This window comes from Microcebus murinus, chromosome 18, assembly GCF_040939455.1.
Source record: "Microcebus murinus isolate Inina chromosome 18, M.murinus_Inina_mat1.0, whole genome shotgun sequence".
Lineage (NCBI taxonomy): Eukaryota > Metazoa > Chordata > Mammalia > Primates > Cheirogaleidae > Microcebus > Microcebus murinus.
The window spans coordinates 41,394,852-41,414,622 of NC_134121.1; the positions used below are offsets into that span (position 1 = coordinate 41,394,852).

Below are 19,771 nucleotides of genomic sequence, written 5' to 3' on the forward strand. Positions count from 1 at the left end.
CTCTCGGCCTCCCAAAGTGCTAGGATTACAGGCATGAGCCACCACGCCCGGCAGAAAGAAATTAATTGACCAACTAAAAATATATATACAAAAAAATAGCCCATCATGTATACCTGCTTGATGTAAAAAAAAAAAAAAAAAAAAAAAAAAAAATAGCCCGGCATGGTGATGCATGCCTGTAGTCCCAGCTACTTGGGAGGCTGAGGCAGGAGGATCGCTTGAGTCCAGGAGTTTGAGGTTGCTGTGAGCTAGGCTGACGCCACGGCACTCACTCTAGCCAGGGCAACAAAGTGAGACTCTGTCTCAAAAAAAAAAAAAATTCCTAATGTTTCGAGACCTAGAGACCTGATATAATAGTCCTATGGTGTGGCCTGGGCATTAGATTTCTTAAAAGATTCTCAGGGGGGATTTTGACAAGTCCCTGGACTTAAAGAACTCTGCAGACAAGGGTGAAAACCACTGCTCTGGAACCTTCCAAACCAGTTCCTTATTTCTCTGCCAGAAATGGCACATAATGCCATCTTCTAGGGAATCAGGAGGCCAGGAGCCAAGAGCAGAGTTCTTTTAGTTCAGGGCTTTTCACCCTTGGTACTACTGATATTTTGGACTGGATAATTCTCTTTTTTTCCTAATTTTAAAATTTATTGTGTTAAAATACACATAACATTTACCATCTTAACCATGTCTAAGTGTTCGGTTTAATGGTATTATATACATTGCTAATATCTTGCAACCATTACCAATATCCGTCTCTATAACTCTTTCCACCTTGTAAAACTGAAACTCTGTATCCTTTAAACAACAAATTGCCATTCCCCCTACCCCTCATCTGTGGCAACCACCATTCTATTTTTGCCTCCGTGATTTTGACTACTATAAGCATCTCATATAAGTAGAATCATACTGTATTTGTCTTTTTATGATTGGCTTATTTCACTTAGCATAATGAATTCACGGTTCATCCATGATTTAGCACATGGCAGAACTTACTTCCTTTTTAAGGTCAAATGACATTCCCTGTATGTGTATATCACATTTTGCCTACCCATTCATTAAGCTGCTTCCGTGTCTTAGCTACTGTGAACAATGTTGATATGAACGTGGATGTACAAATATCACTTTGAGACTCTGCTTTCAATTCTTTTGGGTATATACCCAGAAGTGGAATTGCTGGATCATGTGGTAATTCTATTTTTTATTTTTCCAGGGACCATCATATTGTTTTCCATACGAAATGGCTGTAGCATTTCCACTGTCACCAGCATTGCACAAGGGCTCTAATTTTCCACATTCTCACCAATGCTTGTTATTTTCTGTTATGTTTTTTTTTTTTAATAGCAGCCATCCTAATGGGTATGAGGTAGTATCTCATTACAGTTTTTGTTTTTTTTTTTAGACAAAGTCTCCCTTTGTTGCTCAGGGTAGAGGGCAGTGGCGTCATCATAGCTCACTGCAACCTCAAACTCCTGGGCTCAAGCAATTCTCCCGCCTAGCGTCCCAAAGTGCTAGAATTCCAGGTGTGAGCACTGAGCCCGGGCTAATTACAGTTTTGATTGACATTTCCCTAATGATCAGTGATGTTGAGCATCTTTTCAGGTGCTTATTAGCCATTTGTATATCTTCTTTGGAGAACTGTCTATTTAAATCTTTTGCCCATTTTTAAATTGGGTTGTTGGTTGGACTGGATCATTCTTTCTTGGGGACAGGGGGCCTGTCTGGTGCACTGTGAGATGTTCAGCAGCATCCTCGGCCTCTACCCACTAGATGCCAATAGCACCTCTCCCTCCACCACTCCCCAGCCCCAGGTTGTGACAACCAGAAATGAGAAATGTCTCCAAACATTGCCAGTTATCCCCTGAGGAAAAAAACCACCCCTCCCTTGCCCCACGGGGAACCACCGTTTCAGTCCTATCACTACCTAAAAACGATCTGGGATGGCACGGTTTCATCTTAAATGCCATCTCCGATTGATTAGTGACAGCCAGTAACACTCTAATTGAGAAGAATTCTGAGGCTCTACTTGTGTTTAGCAAGACAGACTGTCAAGATCAATTAGCAATGTCTGCCAGGGGCACAGGATTGGAAGGTGGCCACACACAGGCCATTTAGCAGCTGCTCCTAGGCTCCGTGTTCCCTCCAGTTTTCCCTAGGTTGTTAAGTTAATTCCAAATGACACAAAACCACCCTTTACCATTTCAGAGAGATCTGTGCCCCCAAGGCTGTGCCTCGCATTGTCATTCCATTTGTCATACCGCCTGTGGATGTGTATATGGGACACAGACCGTCAGATGGGTGGCTCTGATATTCCCCACCTGTGACCTTCATCAATTTCAGGCCCACCCTGTGTCAAATGCCCTTTTCGACCTCTGCCCTCCCTCCCAGAGCCACAGCATGTGGCTCTCTTTTCTAGAGCACCCACTAGCGTCACTATGTGCCTGTCTCCTTGGGAAACTCAAGTTCCCCCTGGACTCTCTCCACAGTCTTCAAAGTGAGAGTGCCTAGCAGTTGCAGGTACTCAGTCACTGTATAATTGAGGACACAATGCTGAGGGTAACTCTTAGGAGTCAGCAAGGACAGAGGTTGAGGCAAGGCTTGGCCAGGACCAGGCCTGGGGCCGAGGCCAGGAGTCTGCTGTGGGGCTCTGGTTTGTCATTAGATATTTTATCCAATTAAGTCATTCTTGGCTGCTGGTGCCTACTGGACCCTTGCCGGCCCCCCTCACTTCTCTGCCCCTAATCACAACCAGATGCTCCTGGAGAGCACGGGCAGCGGGGCAGTCCCCGGGCCCCGTCCCCAAGATGCCCACTGGCTGCCCACAGACGGACATGAGTCAGTGCCGAGGCGCAGCCTGCCCACGGCCCAGGCCCAGGCTGGGGCTGTCCTGCCCCGCTTGGGTGGGGCCCACAGCGCCTCAGGACACAGAACTGTTTGTGCTGGGCTGCTCTGCCCAGCTCCCCGGGTCCTCTGCAAGCAGCCCCGGGGCCTGGGCAGGAGCCGGCTCAGGAAAGGAGCGTGCACTGAACAAGTGGAACGGCTCAGCGGCCCCAGAGGAATGGTGAGGCTCTGCAGCTTCTCGAGCCTGGGACTGAGGAGGAGGGGGCAGGACAGTGGGGCCCTGAGGCCGGGAGGGGGCCCGACTGCGGGCACACAGAGGGGAGACACCTGGGCCTCCCTCTCCACCAGCCCTGGTGTCCACAAGCTGTGGGACGTCAGTCCCATCCGTTTAGCTCTCTAAGCCTCAGCATCATCACTGCTAAATGGGGACGGCAATCGTGCCTATGGCACAGGCTGCCACAAGGAGCAAGTGACAGACACAAATGAGGCTTTATAAATAGGGGGCCAGAGGCAGAGGCGGAGTCTGTGAAAGAGGGCAGCGAGCAGGGTAGAGAGAGAGGCTGTCGAGGAAGCCTGCCCTACCTGGCCTAGCCCTGAATCTAACCCTCCCAACCCATCCACAGCTGTCTCCCGCCACCCTGCCCGCTCCCAGCCTGCTGGGACAGGACATCACCCAGGACTAAGGAAAGGAGCCAGCACAGCTGGTTGCTCACGTGCCTGTGCACACACCCACGGAGACTTGCCGGAAAGCCTTGGGCTCCCGCTGCGTGCTCACACGCGTTACGCACCTAGCCACCCAGTCCTCGGCCACGCCTTGCCCTGCCGTCTGCCTTCCTTGGAGAATTTCATCTTCCCGGCACCTGTTCCGTGGCTATGCACATGAGAGAGTCCACCTGCGTGTATTGGCAACGAGCTCCCAGGGTGGCTCACACCTGTAATCCTAGCACTCCCAGAGGCCGAGACAGGAGGATCACTTGAAGTCAGGAGTTCAAGACCAGCCTGAGCAAAAGGGAGAACCCAATCTCTACTACAAATAGAAAGATTAGCTGGGTGTGGTGTCATGTGCCTGTAGTCCCAGCTACTCAGGAGGCTGAGGCAGGAGGATCACTTGAGCCCAGGAGTTTGAGGTTGCTATGAGCTAGGCTGATGCCACGGCACTCTAGCTCAGGTGAAAGAGCAAGACTCTGTCTGCCTCAAAATAAAGCTTCCAAGTACGGGGGCCCAGCTCCAGGTGGCGGGGGATATGCTGTCCAACTCCACTGAGCGGGCCATCACCATCGCTGGCGTGCCGCAGTCTGTCACCGAGTGTGTCACGCAGATCTGCCTGGTCATGCTGGAGACGCTCTCCCAGTCTCCGCAAGGGAGAGTCATGACCATTCCGTACCAGCCCATGCCGGCCAGCTCTCCAGTCATCTGAGCGGGCGGCCAAGATCGGTGCAGCGACGCTGCGGGCTACCCTCACGCCACCCATGACCTGGAGGGACCACCTCTAGATGCCTACTCGATTCAAGGACAACACACCATTTCTCCGCCCGATCTGGCCAAGCTGAACCGGGTGGCAAGACAACAATCTCACTTTGCCATGATGCACGGCGGGCCCGGATTCGCCGGAATTGACTCCAGCTCTCCAGAGGTGAAAGGCTATTGGGCAAGTTCGGATGCATCTACTCAAACCACCCATGAACTCACCATTCCAAATAACTTAATCGGCTGCATAATCGGGCGCCAAGGCGCCAACATTAATGAGATCCGCCAGATGTCCGGGGCCCAGATCAAAATTGCCAACCCAGTGGAAGGCTCTCCTGGTAGGCAGGTCACTATCACTGGCTCTGCTGCCAGTATGAGTCTGGCCCAGTATCTGATCAATGCCAGGCTCTCCTCTGAGAAGGGCATGGGGTGCAGCTAGAACAGTGTAGGTTCCCCCATAACCCCTTTCTGCTGTTTTCCCATGATCCAACTGTGTAATTTCTGGTCAGTGATTCCAGGTTTTAAATAATTTGTAAGTGTTCAGTTTCTACACAACTTTATCATCTGCTAAGAATTTAAAAATCACATTCTCTGTTCAGCTGTTAATGCTGGGATCCATATTTAGTTTTATAAGCTTTTCCCTGTTTTTAGTTTCTTTTGGGTTTTTTGGCTCATGAATTTTATTTCTGTTTGTCGATAAGAAATGTAAGAGTGGAATGTTAAAAAATTTCAGTTTAGTTCTGTAATGTCAAGAATTTAAGAATTAAAAAATGGGTTGGTTGAAAAATGCTTCATATTTGAAAAAGCTGGGAATTACTATCTTAAAAAAAAAAAAAGCTTCCAGAACACAAGCTGTTCATTCATGTATTTGTTCATTCATGGCCCTTGTGTCATAGTAATAGTAGTAGTAATAAAAATGACAGCTAACTTTCAAGGATGTGACTCTGTGCTGGCACTATCCGAGAGCTTTAAACGCATCAACTCATTTAATTCCCACAATAACTCTGTAAGATAGGTACTAGCTTTAGATCTATTTTACAAATGAGGAAAATGAGGCACAAAGACATTAAGGAACATCCCAAGCTCACAGAACTAGTCCGGGGCAGGATTTGAACTCAGGGCAGCTGGCTCCAGAGAGTGCTAAGAACCACAGAAGGGACCAACAACTGCCAGCTGTTTCCCAAGGTTCGGGGGCAGCCCCAGGGCAGGACTGGCTTGTCAGCTGAGTTCCTGAAGGACCCTGCTCTAGACACAATTGGGCCTAAACCTGGGAGCTGCCCTGGGAGACTGTGTCCCCTTACCTGGCACTGCCCTGCTCCAGGCTCAGGAGGCCAGGCTGTGCCACTCCAGAGCCTGGACCGAACCACCCTATCCCAACACCCACGCTTGCCATTCCAGCCCCATGGCCAGCACACAGTCCAGGCCACCACAGCCTCTCTCTTGCAGTTACTGCAGCCTCTCCCTTTAATGCCCTACAGCTAGTCACCCACACTCTAGCTAGAACAAGCCATCTGGAGGACAAACTTGATTCTCTCTCGTGCTTTCTGCTCACCGCTTCCCTCCAGCTGATTTGAGGCCCTTCAAGGCTGGTCCTTGCTCACTCCTCCAGCCTCCAGTGTCCTTATAGTCCTCTCCAGACCCAGCCCTGCTGTCTCTAGCCATGTGGCTTCATACACGGCAGATTTCTCAGCCAGGACCATTCTGCTCCATAAATAAACCGTTCTCCTGATGAGTTCTTCCTCAACCTTCAAATCTCACAAATGCCACTTCTTCTGAGAGCCCCTCTGACACCTCTCCCTCTCACCCCAAAGGCTAGACACACCGTCCCAGCTCAGATCCCAGCAGGCTGCCACCCGACAGAACAAGCACTCAGTAAACACACGTGGATGATGGAAGGCAGGGGGTGGGAGTGGGGGGCAAGCATCTTTAAATAAATGTCCTGAAGACCTGAGTTACACAGGACTGGAAACATTTATTGTAATATCACAGCAATAAAAGAGCACAGGTTTGCAGTCAGACAAGCTCGAGGTTTGAACCTTGAATCTACCACTTACTGTCTGTGACACTGGACAAATTCCATAATCTCTCTAAGTTCAGTTTCCTCATCTGTAAAATGGGGATGGTAGATGGTTTTGAGTCTTTAACAAAATAATGTACATGAAGCACCCAGAAAAGTCCTCCTGCCCTCCCTGGATCTCACGGGAGGACTGACTCTCCAGGGTGCCTGGAGAAGTTTCCAGACCCTGAGCTGAAATCCTGCCTCCTAGTTACAAAGCCCCCAACTGTGCCCTCTCCCCCTCCCTCTGGCAGGCAGGGACCCTCACCTGGGGAGGGGGAAGGAGGCACAAGGAAGTGACAGAGAGGACCACTAGGTAGCAGAAGTGGGAAGGGAAGAGGGGAGAGGAAGGCAGAGGAGAAGGAGGGGTAAGAAGAGCTCAGTGACTCTGGGTCTGTGGCCATCGCTGATTCACTTGCTCACTTGCTCGTCATTACATATTTACTGACACCCTACTGTGTGCCAGGCACTGTGCTGGGTGCGGGGGAGGGGGGTGTCAAACAGGCTGACACAATCTCTGTGCCCAGGAAGATTCTGGTCTTCGCAGAGACACACACAGAATGAAGAATGCGGCAGGTAACGCAATGTGACGTAGTGGCAAGTGCAATGAAGAAAATCGGACAGACGACAGGGCGGGGTCGTTGCTACTCTGGACAGAGCCATCAGGGTGGGCCTCTCTGAGTAGGTGACCCTTGAGCCCACTGAGACCTGGATGAGAAGTCAGTTACCTGTCGCTCCGAGGGCCCGGCAGCCTGGAGTGTGTTAAGGGGTGGGCCTGGGGACAGTGAGAGAAGACGTGCAGGGTGGCGGGAGGGGCTGTCTGATGGCCACAGCACAAGTTTGAATTTTAGCTTCAGTTTGTTGGAAGTCCCTGGTGTTCGAGAAGGAAGCTAGAAGCGGAATCATGGCTAGAAGGGGCCCTAGAGACAATCTGGTCCAACCCCCCCATTTTATAGAAGGGAAAACCAAGGCTCAGAGAAAGGAGCAAGTTGTCGGGGTCATGAGGGTTGGTACAGGACCTGGCCTCCCGCAGGACAGGACGTCACCTCCAGCTGCCTCCTCCTTTTGTCAATTGTAGGCACCTCTGGTTCTACTTGGCCAGACCTCAATGTCCCCACTGAGCACCCCAAGGCCATCTTCCTGTCTGTCAGCCTGGCCTCCCTGCCGCCTGACTCCATTTTCCAGGCACTCATCCCCCTGCTGCTCCCGTTCTAATGATGGATGAGGTTTCGAGGCTCCACCAAACTAGCCCATCCATCACGAGGGAGGAGAGAGCTCAGCTTCTTCCTGGGCGCCCCCCTCCCGCCAGCCCGGACAACCCCAGAGCCTTGGGCTGGATGCCAGCACCCCTTCAGGTCCCGCTCCTGGCCGCCTTCTCGCTGGTCACAAGGGCTCCACCATCAATCAAAGCCAGGTTGTCCCCCCTTACCAACCCTCCCCCAGAATGTCCCACTCCTACAACTGTTCCCCCAAAGAGACACCCCCTGCCTGCACACAGACTCTCCCTCCAATCTGGCCTGGCCTGTGAAAAGAGCACTAGATTAGGAGTCAACAGCTGCCCCCTCTGGCTTCTCACGGCTTCTTTAAATCTAACCTCAATCTCTCCTGCTGCAGAGAAAGTCCATTTCTCCTGGCTGAATCTCTGGCAAAGCAAGGAGACAGGGTGCCCTCTACTTAGAGAAGTGATTCAAGACTCTGGCTGCCCCCTATTCCTGGCCTCCCCAACCATCTACTAACCCAACCCAACTCTGAAGAGGCAGCCCTCAGCCAAGCCAGGGTCTGGCCACCGTCCTCCAACCCATCCTTGTTACCCCCCAGTTCCCCTTCCCTGACCCTCTCCATGGTTCTCCAACCCAGTCAGAGGTTCAGATCCCTCCCTCATCAACCCAGTTATACCCCAAGTTCAGAAGATCACATCAGGTGGGGGCCGAAAAGGACCTCAGAAATTAACCTGTCCACTGGCTTCCTGTTTACATTGATTTTTAAAAATTATCAGTTACCCATACATATAATAAATCTGGAAAGGAAAGATAATCATAAAAAAGAAAAAAAGAAAACATCCCTCATAATCCCACAACCAAGAGTCAAAGATTTTGCCAACAGTCTCACTTTACAAGTGCAGAAACAGGCCCAGAGAGGGAAAGTAACTTGCTCAAAGTCACACAGCAAGTGAGATGTCGGGACTAGAAGCCAAGTCTCTGACCATCTCTGTGTGGTCTCCCTGGAAACTGGTGGCTCTGCACCAGTTGCCTCTTGACACATCAGCGCCCGCTGCTCTCTGCCCACACCTCCGCCATCAGCACCCTTCAACTCCCACCCCCCCCCAGCCTTCTTCTCAGCAGGTCTGCCCCAGCTGCGTGCAGTGACCGTGACAGGCAAGAACTGTCACTGATGCTGTGCCTGACGTCCAGCACACCCCTGAGACCCAGCACTCAAGGACAGCATCCTCCTCTACGACCCTCCATCCCATGTGAGGGGCACCTGTGCCAGTGAGGCGTAGGTCGCCGTCTTCCTAATTCTCTCTGTCAAGGGGCTTGGCTGCAAATGACCCGTCTCCCAACCCCGGAGAAAGTCTGGATGCATAAGGAGAGAGGAGAACTTAGATTATGTGTCAAGAATAGTCCTCCTTTTATAACATCAGGGATTCCAGGTAGATCTCAGAAAGGACTTCCAAGTGGAAGAGATGGTTTTGGAGAACTGGCATAGGGGGAAGACAAATGTGCAGGATGGGACCTTGCCACCCATCTAGAGCCAGAGCGGCTGAAGGCCAAAGGCCAACAGGACAGAACAGGAGTGACAGGGAGACGCTTGAGGCTGGGATATAGGGGAAGAGCAAAGTGCCTCTTCCTGGGCCCATTGCCTCTCTACTGGTGCCAAATAGGTGGGGGAAGGCGAGTTAGATGGCCACTGCCCTTGCCTGGGAGAGATGCCCCCTGGCTGCTCCCACCCAGCCCCCAAATTCGCCCCCTGCGGGGGGGCGGGGTGCAGGGGAAAAGAAGGTATAGCTGGGGCAGCAGTCTCCCCGAGCTCCCCATCTCATCAGAATCCAGTCTTGCCTGGGGTGACCAGGGGTCCCTATGACTCTCCCACTGTCCCCTTTGGGGCCAGAGCCCCCTGCCTCACAGAGCCCCCTCTCCCGGGGTTCCTCCACTGTCCTTCCAGGAGGGAAGGAGAGGCGCGTACATCGGTGTCTAATGCCACCACCCTCCCTCTAACCCTACGCGTTTGGGAGAGTGGGGTCCCCACCCGCCTGCCCACAGCCCACAGAGCTCCTGGCCTCCCGCGGCCGACACCCGCCTGTCCGTACCTGCCCTCCCCGCGCCCGGCGCCCCAGGCCAACTCGGGCCAGTCCTACCTGCTGCGGGCTGGGGGCTCCGCGCGCGGGCAGCCTCCCTGAGCACCAGCACCAGGAGCCAGAGCCCGGGCCGCATGGTGGGTGCCAGGACCCGTCCCCGGCCGCTCGCTGCCCGGCCTGGCGAGGGAGGGGCGCGGCTCCCGCGGCGCGGTCCCGGTCCCGGTCCCCGAGGGGCGGGCGGCGAGCAGGCGGCGGAGCGCGGGCGGGCGGCGGGCGGGCGGAGCGGCGGGAGCGCGGGCGGGCGGGCGGCTGCGGCCTCCGGGACCCGAGCGGGGCGGGGGGCGGGGCGGGGGCGCGGCGCCGGGGGCCCCCAGCCTCCCCGCGGCTCTCGGGGGCGCTCCCCAGGCGGGAGAGCGGAGGAGGGGACGGGGCGCGGGACCCGGGGCGGGGAGAGCGTCCGGAGCGCGTCAGCCACCCGCGGCCCCTCCTCCGGACCGGGGAGGGACAGGCGCCCCCCACCGGGCCGCGGACGCGGGCCATTCCCTCCCCGGCCCCACTCCTCCTCCGGGCTCCGCGGCTTTCTGAGCGTTTCCTCTGAGTTCTGTGCGCGTCGCTTGCGTCGCCCCCCACCCCAGCCCCAGGAACGTACACTTGCGGCAGAGACCCCCAGCTTCTCGCCCCAACCGAGGCGAGAATCCCACCCCTCCCGCGGCGGCTCCCCTCTCGACCCTGCACCCCGCGGCCGGCACCGCAGACGTGGGAGTCAGGGGCCCGGTCGCCCTGCTCGGCAGTGCCTGGACCCTCCCCACAAGAACGCAGGCGAGGCCGCCCTCCTCCCCGGGGCAGGCCTGCGCAGGGCAGGGCCCCGCCGATCTTCAAAGCCCACTCCAGAGCGGGGGACGCTCGCCTCACCTGCCACGCCTTGCGGCAGGCTCTGGGGACAGTTGTCTATTCTTCTTCCAGGACAGAATAAAAATATCCACAATTTAGGAGATTTAATAGACGGCAGGGAATCAGGTCAGGACACCGAGGTGCCTCTTCCCTTCCCTGACCTACTTGAAGTGCCGGCGAGGAGCCGGGCGCTGGCGGGTGGGCGACGGGCGAGGGGCGCCCTGGCTCCTAGGGGCTGGGGCCTAAGCGCCGGAGATCGCCGAGAGGAAGAGTGTGGGCCCTGAGGACCCTTGGGGGGATTCCAAGGAGGCGTATGGGTGGGGACAGGAGAAGGTACGGTGTGGGCTGGAAGATGGGGTCCCTGGCTCTGAGGTCAAAAAGAAGCCCTAAGAAAGGAAGCAACTAAAGGCTCTAATCTCTGCGAATGCCAGCTCTTCCTTCCTCAGAACCCAGGGTCCCAGAGTCGACCTCCTCCAACCCTAAACCCTCTATCCTCTTACTATGGGACAAAGCAAGGCCTGTCTGTAAGTTCTTCTTGATGTCTGCTTTAAATCCCAGCTTGGCTAACTCCGACAGGATCGGTAGGCTGCGGCTTCCAGCTGCGGCTTCTTGCTGCCCTCAAGTGGCCACGTGACGAGCCGCAGCGCCGGAGTTCTGCGGCTCCCCTCACTTTTCCTGGTCTGCCCAGGCTGTCCCCGACCTTCTGCCTTCCGGAATTCCAGCTCCGGCCCGGGTGTCTTAGTACATTTCCCCATCTGGGGTACCCCGTGGTCTGTCTTAGAAAGTCTCCTACAAGGGCTCAGGCCGAAACAAAAATTTGGAAATAGTAGAAGCAAATGTCGTGTAAGTTTTTTTAACACGTAAGCCTCTAGAACTTGAGCGTGCATTAGAACCATCAGCGAGGTTTATTGAAACAGATTTCTGGATTCCACCTCCGAATTTCCAACGCACGGGGTCTGAGATGTGCTTCGAGGAACTGCGTTTCTAACATGTACCCAGAAGATGCTGCTGGTCCTGGGACCACACATTGAGAGCCACAGGTCTAGAATTCCCCAGTTCCTTACTCCCTCACTGCTCTTCGTCTCTTCGAAGAAAGATGGCGAAAGAAGTGTTAACGTAAAAGTGGGAGGGGAAAAAAGCGGCTTAGCTTTAAAGTGAATAGTAACATTTTACAAAGGGCTTTAAATTTAAGGGCTCAATGAAAAAAAAGCGCGGCAGGGGGCACCCGGATTTGAACCGGGGACCTCTTGATCTGCAGTCAAATGCTCTACCACTGAGCTATACCCCCTCTGCTGGCCACCGCGCGAAGATAGCCTCTTAGGGCCACCGCTGCGCAGGCGCGGTGGCGACCTGTTGAAAAGTGAGTTTAGACATCTACAAAAGATAGGGATCATATCAATCTCAGAAGATTTACTGACTTGGAAGCAGGAGTTGCTTTCTGAAGCTCTGAGCTAAAGATTCCTACTTATGGTGCAAGTAAAATGTAATCTGGGGGCGTGGAAGGGAACGTTTCGAGAGCCTTCGAGATCCCTCTATTGGGGGCCTTCGTGGGGGCTGGGATCCCAGTCTCCTGCCCTGCTGGAGGCCTCTTCCTGCTTCTCGGAGCCTCTTTCTCTCAGATGCTCACGAGGCTTCTCCAGGCCTTTCTTCCCCGGCGTCCTTAGAAACTCAGCTTCGCCACGCCATGGAAGGGCCGTCGGGGTCACTGGCCAGCCGACCTGGGGGTGCGCCTGTCTCCGCCCTTCTGTTACAAGGGAGGGCCCTTTGTACCGTCCTTCAAGGGCCAACCCGGAGCTCCTCGCTCTCACTGCATTTCATCATACATACAGGATAAGCCACTGGCAGGGCCCAGGACTCCATCTCCACCCGCCTGCAAAAGAGAGAGGGTGGCCGACCCGAAGATCCATCTCCTCCAGTTTGCAGGAGAACTCTTAAGAGGTGGACTTGGGGATTGCCAAAACACGAAAAAGCGACAGGTGGAGAGGGGGCACCCGGATTTGAACCGGGGACCTCTTGATCTGCAGTCAAATGCTCTACCACTGAGCTATACCCCCTTCGCGTTTCAGCTTTCTCATTAGAATAAATTTATGGGAAATGAGAGCATGGTACTATTTTTTTTATCTTCTTGTTCTGCAGGCCATGTCAAGACAACCTAATGGAAAGAACACAAAAGACGATGGAGATGGCTGAAATTCCTAAGTTCTTCCTCCACAATCCCGCTTCAGGAAAACTACAAGATTAAAGAATCCTGTGCCCAGACTTTCCCCCAGATGTGTTGCCTGGCTTGGGAAAGGAAGAGACCCACTGTCCCCAGGACCATCCCAGGATTTTCAGGATAACAGCACTGCTCCCTGTACATTGATGGACAGCCTGAGTCTCCACCCTGTCTCCAGCTCTACCTAGATAGGACTCCTAGGCTTTTCCAACACCCAGGGTCCCTCCTCTGCTTCTCCATGAGTCAGTATCAAATCTCTCCCTTCGCTAGGCCCAGGCAGAGCCAAGAGCTTCCAGTCCTGGCTGGCCAGGTGCCAGTCCCCTCCAACTTGAGAGACAGTGGTAGAGCCCAGAGCCAAGAAGCCAGTCCCCTGGCCAGATGGGCCCTGGAGACACCCTCCCACCCCATTTCTTTGCAAAAAAACTGAAAGCCAGCTCTAGGAACAGGCAGAAGGGGCAGGCAAAAAATTAGAGGTGAACAGTTTTCAATTGCATTTATTACACCTTTATAAAAATTCTAATACAATATTTTTAAAAAATCATTACACAAAAACAAACAAAATACTCAGACCCTATAAGATTCTGGGATATTCGAGAGAAAGGGGATTCACATTGTCGGGACACTGAACGGGTACCATGGAGTGGGTTAAAGTCCAAAAGCTGTGGTCAGAGTCGGCATCTCAGAGGGCATGGGAAGGCTGGGAAGGCGTGGAATCCCTGCAGCGCAATAGCAGTCCCTGTCTGGGACAGCGTGTCCTCCTCCTCCCTCTCCTCTTCCAGGGTTTCACTCTGCCTTCTTCCCCCTGAGCCTACCCCCTTCGCTCTTCTGGAATTGCCTTTGCTCAAAAGGTATGGGACAAAAAATGGCTGAGGGGCTAGAAAGCTGGGGTGGGGCGGTGAGGAGATAAAGAGCAGTTCCAGGGTCTCTTACTGCGCCCGCACATTTTTCCTACAGAGAGGCTGGGCCCTGAGCAGAGGAAGAGGGCTCCAATACATCCAACAGCTTCCCTGCTGTCTTCAAGAAGGACACCTGCAGCAGCCATGGAGTTGGGGACAGCTTTTTCTGCTGTCCTGTCTGCAACAATTCAAGGTATGCAGTCTTGCTCCTCATGGAGGGGTTGGGCAGGCAGCGGCTATATCGCTGTCCATAGCTGTCCCTGCCCCCACCAGGGAATCATAGAAAAGTAATAAATAGCTACTTATGTTTCCCACCCACGTTGACCATGCAAAACCCTCAAAGTTTCTGGTTGGCCTCAGGCTGGGACATCAGTTAGCAGTGGCCCGAGATTGCATCCACTGGAGCCCGGCAGGCAGCCTGCAAGGAGGGAAGAACAGGAAAAATCAATACATTCCAAAACGATGACGGTCTTCAAGCCCCCAGCCCCTGCCCAGAGCAGATGGAGGTGGCTACCAAAGTTACATCCAATCATTCAGTCAACAAAGACAAACTGACATGAATGCCTGCTATGCATCAGGTACTGTGCTAGTGCCTGAAGTTACTGATGAAAAATATAACTTACATATATATTTCTTGTTTATTATGTGACTCCTCCACTGGAAACTGAGCTCCATGAGGGCAGGGATTTTGTCTGTTTTGTTCACTGCTGTGTTTCCAATCCCTAGAATAGTACCTGGCACAAAGTAGGTGCTCACTAAAAATTTGTGGATTGGCCAGGTGCTGTGGCTCACACCTGTAATCCTAGCACTCTGGGAGGCCAATGCAGGAGGATCACTTGAGATCAGAAGTTTGAGACTAGCCTGAGCAAGAGTGAGGAAAATTGGCCGGTGTGGTGATGCACACCTGTAGTCCCAGCTACTCAGGAGGCTGGGACTTTGAGCCCCGGAGGCTGAGGTTGCAGTGAGCCATGATGGCCCCACTGCACTCTAGCTGGGTGACAGAGTAAGACTCTGTCTTGAAAACGAAAAAAATTCATGAATGGTGTTATTTACTCTTTACAGAAATCCTGGGAGGGAGAAGGTATAATTACCCTCCTCTTTACAGATAAAGAAACTCAAAGTCAGAGAGAGTCAGTGATTTCTGCCTGGACAGCTTGTCCCCTGGGTCTTCCCATGGCTGTCTCCTCTTCATGCAGGTCTCAGCTCAAAAGTCACCTCCTGGGAGAGGCTGTCTCTATTAGCCTTGCCCCCTCTATCACTGTAATCCAATTTCGCTTTCTTCATACCACTTCTCAGTACCTAAAATTATTGCATCTAGGTGGAGGCACTCTTTTACCAATAACACGAGCCCCTTGAGAGCAGGGACACTGTCTCACTCACCGCTTACCCGAGGCATCTCAACTGTGGGAAGGTGCTCGGCTGACTTGGCCTAGGAGCCAGCTGCGAGCCAGATTCTGACGGGAGCGAGGCAGAAGGGTGCTGATGGCCAGTCGTTCATTGGTTGGGCCAAGCCCTGGAGGTCCAGGTGGGGCAGCCACTTACCCTTCCCCGGTGAGGGCACAGCAGCCTTGTATATGCCACGGGTGGTCTTTGATGGCACTGAGAGTAAGGAATTGGGAGATCTCCATGGTGCTCATGGAGTCCTTCACGTCCTGCTTGTTGGCAAAGATCAGCACTGAAGCATCTCGCAGAGCCTGTGGGCAGAGGAACCCAGCTCTAGTCAGCCCGCCAGGCCCTGCCTCCTTGCCACTGCCCATGAGTCGTCTCTGGCTCCCTCCCCAGCTGGCCCAGCAAGAGAAGCCCATGCCCAGGCAGGGCAGAGATGGGGGCCTGCCCAGTGGTAGCAACCCCATGAAATGGCACCAGCAGCTCATGGGATGCCTCCCAACCAGCTGATTCATCCTTGCAACAGTCCCATGAGGTAGGAATTGATGAATATCCCCATTTTATGCCTGGGGAAACTGAAGATTAGAGAGGTAAAGTGACTCCAGGGTCTCACAATGAATGGGAGATGGGGTCAGGACTTGAACCAGTGACTCTGGCTTCTGTGATCAGTTCTGCTGAGGACATTGACACCCTTCATCGGGGATAAACTAGCTCTCCCCATGCTGCTGGGATAGAGGCTCTCAGAGATCGCGGCATCAGGAATGAAGCCCAGAGAGGCTCAGTGATTAGCCTGTGGGCACACAGTTAGTACCTCTGGGCCCTGTCCCAGCGGCAGGGGCTTACCTCATGGGCCAGCATCTTGTACAGCTCCTCTCGAGTGGTCAGCAGCCGGTCCCGGTCCGTGCTGTCAATCACAAGGATGATGAACTGGCAGCAGAGAGGAGCCGTGAGTGGTGGCTTTCTCTTTGGTGAACGTGTTTCCTGCCCACTGTGCTCCCCCATGGGCCTCTGCACTGGCAGGATGCCAGCCCCAAAGGAAAGAGACTGTGCAGTGTCAAGATCGCACCACCCTAGTCCCATTTTAATTGCCTTTCCTATCCTGACACGGGAAGTACACAGCGCCCCTGTGTGTGTGCCGGAGGCTGTGTGTGTGCCGTTAGGCCTCACCACAGCCCTGTGGAATTGGTGCCATCATTGTGCCCATTTTACAAATGAGGAGACTGAGGCTCAGTGAGGTTACCTATCTTGCTTTTGGCTACACGGCAGGCAAGTGGCAGTGCTGGCTGGAAATCTAACCCAGCTCTGTCTCACTCCAGGAATTAGGCCACTGAATTCTACTCCTGCTGGAGTAAGAAAGTAAGGCCCCCAGAGACAAAAGCCTACCCCATCCAGTGCATCAAACAGAAAGCTGCCAGCAAACAGACCAGGCTGTCAGGAAGTACTCAAAAATTTTAACAGGCACTGCACTGTGTTAAGTATTTGACACATATGCATTAGCTATTGTTTTATTATTATTTAATTTTCACAACAACTCAAGGAGATCATTATTATGAGCTCCATTTCATAGGTGGGGAAACTGAGGCTCAGAGAGGTTAAGTGACTGGCTAATATCACACAGCTGCCTGGGGGACCCTCTGGCTCTGGTGCCCTCCTCACCTCGGTGTTGGAGTAATACATGTTCCAGGTGGAGCGCAGAGCCTCCTGCCCGCCTATGTCCCACATGAGGAAGTGGGTCTTCTGAAGAACGACCTCCTCCACGTTGCTACCCAGGGTGGGACATGTATGGACCACCTCCTTCGTCAGGCTGGGGAGGTAGGAGAAGGCACCAAGAGCTCAGCCCAGCCCACTCCCAACTCTGGCCTCCCTCTCCTCTACTCCCAAAGCAGGCTGAATCTCAGCCCAGGCTGCCCGAGCATCTGCTGGGGGCCAGGCGGTGTGCGGGCACAGGGGGAATGGAGGCAGAGGTGAGACCAAGCCCTGCCCTGGCTTGCACCCCAGAGAGGGGAGACTTCTTAGCCCAGTCTCCTCAAACGTTAAAGTAGAATCGAATCATGTGGGAGTCTGCCCCAATGCATCTGGGCCGGGGCCTAGGGCTCTGCATTTCTAGCAAGCTCTTCCCAGATGATGTTCAGGCTGCTGGTCCATGGACCGCTCTTTGAGTAGCAAAGGGTTAGAAAGATGAGACAGACACAGTGAGGGACATCAGAGAGGTGCTTTTTGTAAAGTGGCAGAGAAAACACACACGTTTCTATACAGAAATAATGTTCTGAAAGGTTACCAAGAAGTTACAACAGGGGAAGAACTGGAAGTTAGGGGTGAGAGGGAAACTTACTTTTCACTGTATATTCTTCTATTGTTGGAATTTTTCTTTTTTAGTTTTTAAAAACCATTTACACATATTACTTTTTCAGGGAAAACCTTGTCCTAAGCAAAGTATCTTGGAGGCTCCAAAACGAGAGAGATGTCATCCAGAGAATGGATATGGGGAAAGTACCCAGCTCCGCTAGACCAGGGGCTACCAGGAGCTCAGTGGGCCTTTCCGGTTGAAGAAGGGGAAGAAAGTTAACAGCCAGAGGTCGCAGGGGTGATAACAGAGGGACCTGCGCTAGGGGGAGCACGAAGCAGGGAAGCTAGAAACCAGAGGCACCTGCCAGCCTGTAACCCGTTTGGCAGGGGCACAGGGTAGACGGCAAGAGGCAGAGGGAGATGGGGTTGTCCTTACCGTGCGGGATTCAAATGCCAGGCCGAGGGCCCACTACTCCTGGAAGGTCACACCAGCGTCCCCCCTCACTCCTCCCGGCTACAGGGGAGCTTGGGAAGCCAGGGAGGAGCTCCCATGATTGGCCCAAACGCCTGTCAGTCTGATGGGAGGCCCAGCCCTCTCCTGTCCCCACTGAGAGTCACTTACAGCTGGTAGAGAATGGTGGTCTTTCCTGCATTGTCCAGTCCCACGATGATAACTTTGTGCTCTGGAGGCATCGGGACAAAAGCAGAGTCAGGGCCAACCTTGACCAGTGACCAAGGGATTGTGCACCCCAGCAGGCCTCCCAGGAGGGAGACAAGTGCCGGGGACGTCTGGCGGCACCACTTCTGCTTCCCACCCGGCCCGGACACCTGCGCCACTCTCGGACAATGGGAAAGAGAGCTAAGCCCCTACCTGATCCCACCTCCCTTCACATTTCTAGAAAATTGGTTGTCTGAAAGGTCCGGAGCGCTTTGGGCTTGCCAAGAGAAGGCGTCTGGGGAAAGAGCCGAGAGCGAAGTCAGAATCGCAGGAGACGGGCGGTGGCCCCGCACCGCCGCCGCCAGCGCGGTTTAGCGGAGAGGAGGGAGGCTCGCCCGAAGCGCGCGGCCCCAGGAGGAGCGGGCGGGAGGCTGGGGTGGCGGAGACCGCGGAGCAGAAGAGGAGCTCCCACGCAGGACTCCCGGAGTCCCAGGTCCCTCAGCGCATCTGACCCCAAATCAGGGGATCCCCAGGAAAGAGTAGGATCAAAGCAGTCGCCTGGATGCCCTGTATGCTCCTTACCCTGGTTCCCAAAGATGCCCATCAACTTGGCAATCAGCTGTCCCATGGCACGTCCCTGGCACGGCAGGTGCAGGACTCAACTCAGGGGCCTCCGGAGCCAGAGTTAGGGTTAGAGTCGGCCCCGTGCTCGGAGCCCCGCCCCCAGGGAGGCCGGGCAGGCTTCGTCTACAAGGTCGGGGAAGCCCCAGGCGTCTCCAGCGGGACCTGGGAATCCCCTGGGCCGCTGGCCCTTCGCGAGCGCTATGGGCATCACCGTGACGACGAGCTGCCTGGCTGCCCGGGAGCCTGGAGGTGCAAGGAAAATGGGGTCCCAGACTTCACACCCTTCCCTGGCCCTGTGAAAACTCTAGAGTTCTCAGGGTAGACTGCACCCCAACTGCAAATCAAGGAAAACTAAACAGTGTCCCAAAGCAGATCCCAGCTCCCTCTCTGACTGCCATGTCCAGGGCTCTAGGCTGAAGCAAAACACCAGGCGACCCCCTTCCAGCACCTACCAGCTGTGTGGGACAGACAGGACACACGGGTCCTCTCTGAGCTGGGAGAATATTTCAACCTTCAACAGATCTCCAGTTGTCTCACTGGTACGGGCCTTGTGGGCCCAGCCGAAGTGATTTCCCCTGGGGAGGGCAGGGTCTCCCCTGCTTTTGCAGGTCCCTTGGTGCTAGGCAACGTCTAGGGATAAATTAATGCTCCTTCTATCAGTCACTGACAAACCTACTGCATCTGAGGACAAGGGTGGAGCAAGAAGAGAGACCCCCCACCCCCGCCCCAGCCAGAGACCCTACAGAGGGATCCCAGATACTAAGACCCAGCAGAGAACATGGGCTGTGGGAAAACCAGGAGGCCAGGCTGGAGAAAGGACAGCAAGGGGGAGTTTCTTGTTGTTGTTTGTGAATTTCCTTCTATGCTTAAACTGGGAAAAACCAGAAAACAAAAAGAGAAGTGGGAAAGGCCAATCAACCTCAGGCCGAGGAGGTCGCTAGAAGGAGCCTCCAGTCCACATAGCGGGAGCCACCTCTTCCCACCGCAGGCACTGCCCTCCTACAGCCCGGTTACTGCGCCCTCTACTCCAGGTACTGGCCCTTTAACTGGTCTCCCTGCCCCTGCCCCTCCCTTTCCCAGGGCATCATCCTCATGGCCCTATTTACCTTCCCACGCACAGCTCAGGCTCCATTACTCCCCAGCTCATAAACCTTCAGTGGTT

The 19,771-nt window shown here is 54.1% G+C and overlaps 2 protein-coding genes, 1 long non-coding RNA gene, 2 other non-coding genes and 1 pseudogene across 5 annotated transcripts in view; 2 read left to right on the forward strand and 4 right to left on the reverse strand.

Moving 5' to 3' along the window:
- Nucleotides 1–9,952, reverse strand: part of PLXDC1 (plexin domain containing 1) — a 61,277-nt gene extending 51,325 nt beyond the window's left edge. Inside the window, exon 1 of the mRNA XM_012765932.3 lies at nt 9,714–9,952. Coding sequence (XP_012621386.1) covers nt 9,714–9,789 — 76 coding nt within the window. The 5' untranslated portion in view covers nt 9,790–9,952. The remainder of the gene's footprint in view (nt 1–9,713) is intronic.
- On the forward strand, nt 3,709–5,089 carry LOC105872187 (poly(rC)-binding protein 1-like; annotated as a pseudogene).
- LOC142861955 (uncharacterized) lies at nt 9,702–13,799 on the forward strand. The gene is made up of 4 exons (XR_012913083.1): nt 9,702–9,790; nt 12,681–13,001; nt 13,539–13,607; nt 13,714–13,799. It is a non-coding gene; the product is annotated as an uncharacterized LOC142861955 (long non-coding RNA).
- TRNAC-GCA (transfer RNA cysteine (anticodon GCA)) lies at nt 11,761–11,832 on the reverse strand. The gene has a single exon. It is a non-coding gene; the product is annotated as a tRNA-Cys (tRNA).
- TRNAC-GCA (transfer RNA cysteine (anticodon GCA)) lies at nt 12,527–12,598 on the reverse strand. The gene has a single exon. It is a non-coding gene; the product is annotated as a tRNA-Cys (tRNA).
- ARL5C (ARF like GTPase 5C) lies at nt 13,238–18,702 on the reverse strand. Its single transcript, XM_012765930.3, has 6 exons — nt 18,568–18,702; nt 17,950–18,010; nt 16,698–16,845; nt 15,885–15,968; nt 15,198–15,349; nt 13,238–14,073 (listed from the first exon to the last, which is right to left on the reverse strand). Exons 1-6 carry the CDS (start codon nt 18,611–18,613, stop codon nt 14,025–14,027), a joined length of 540 nt encoding a protein of 179 aa, XP_012621384.1. The 5' UTR covers nt 18,614–18,702; the 3' UTR covers nt 13,238–14,024.
- Nucleotides 18,703–19,771: the final 1,069 nt, after the last annotated feature.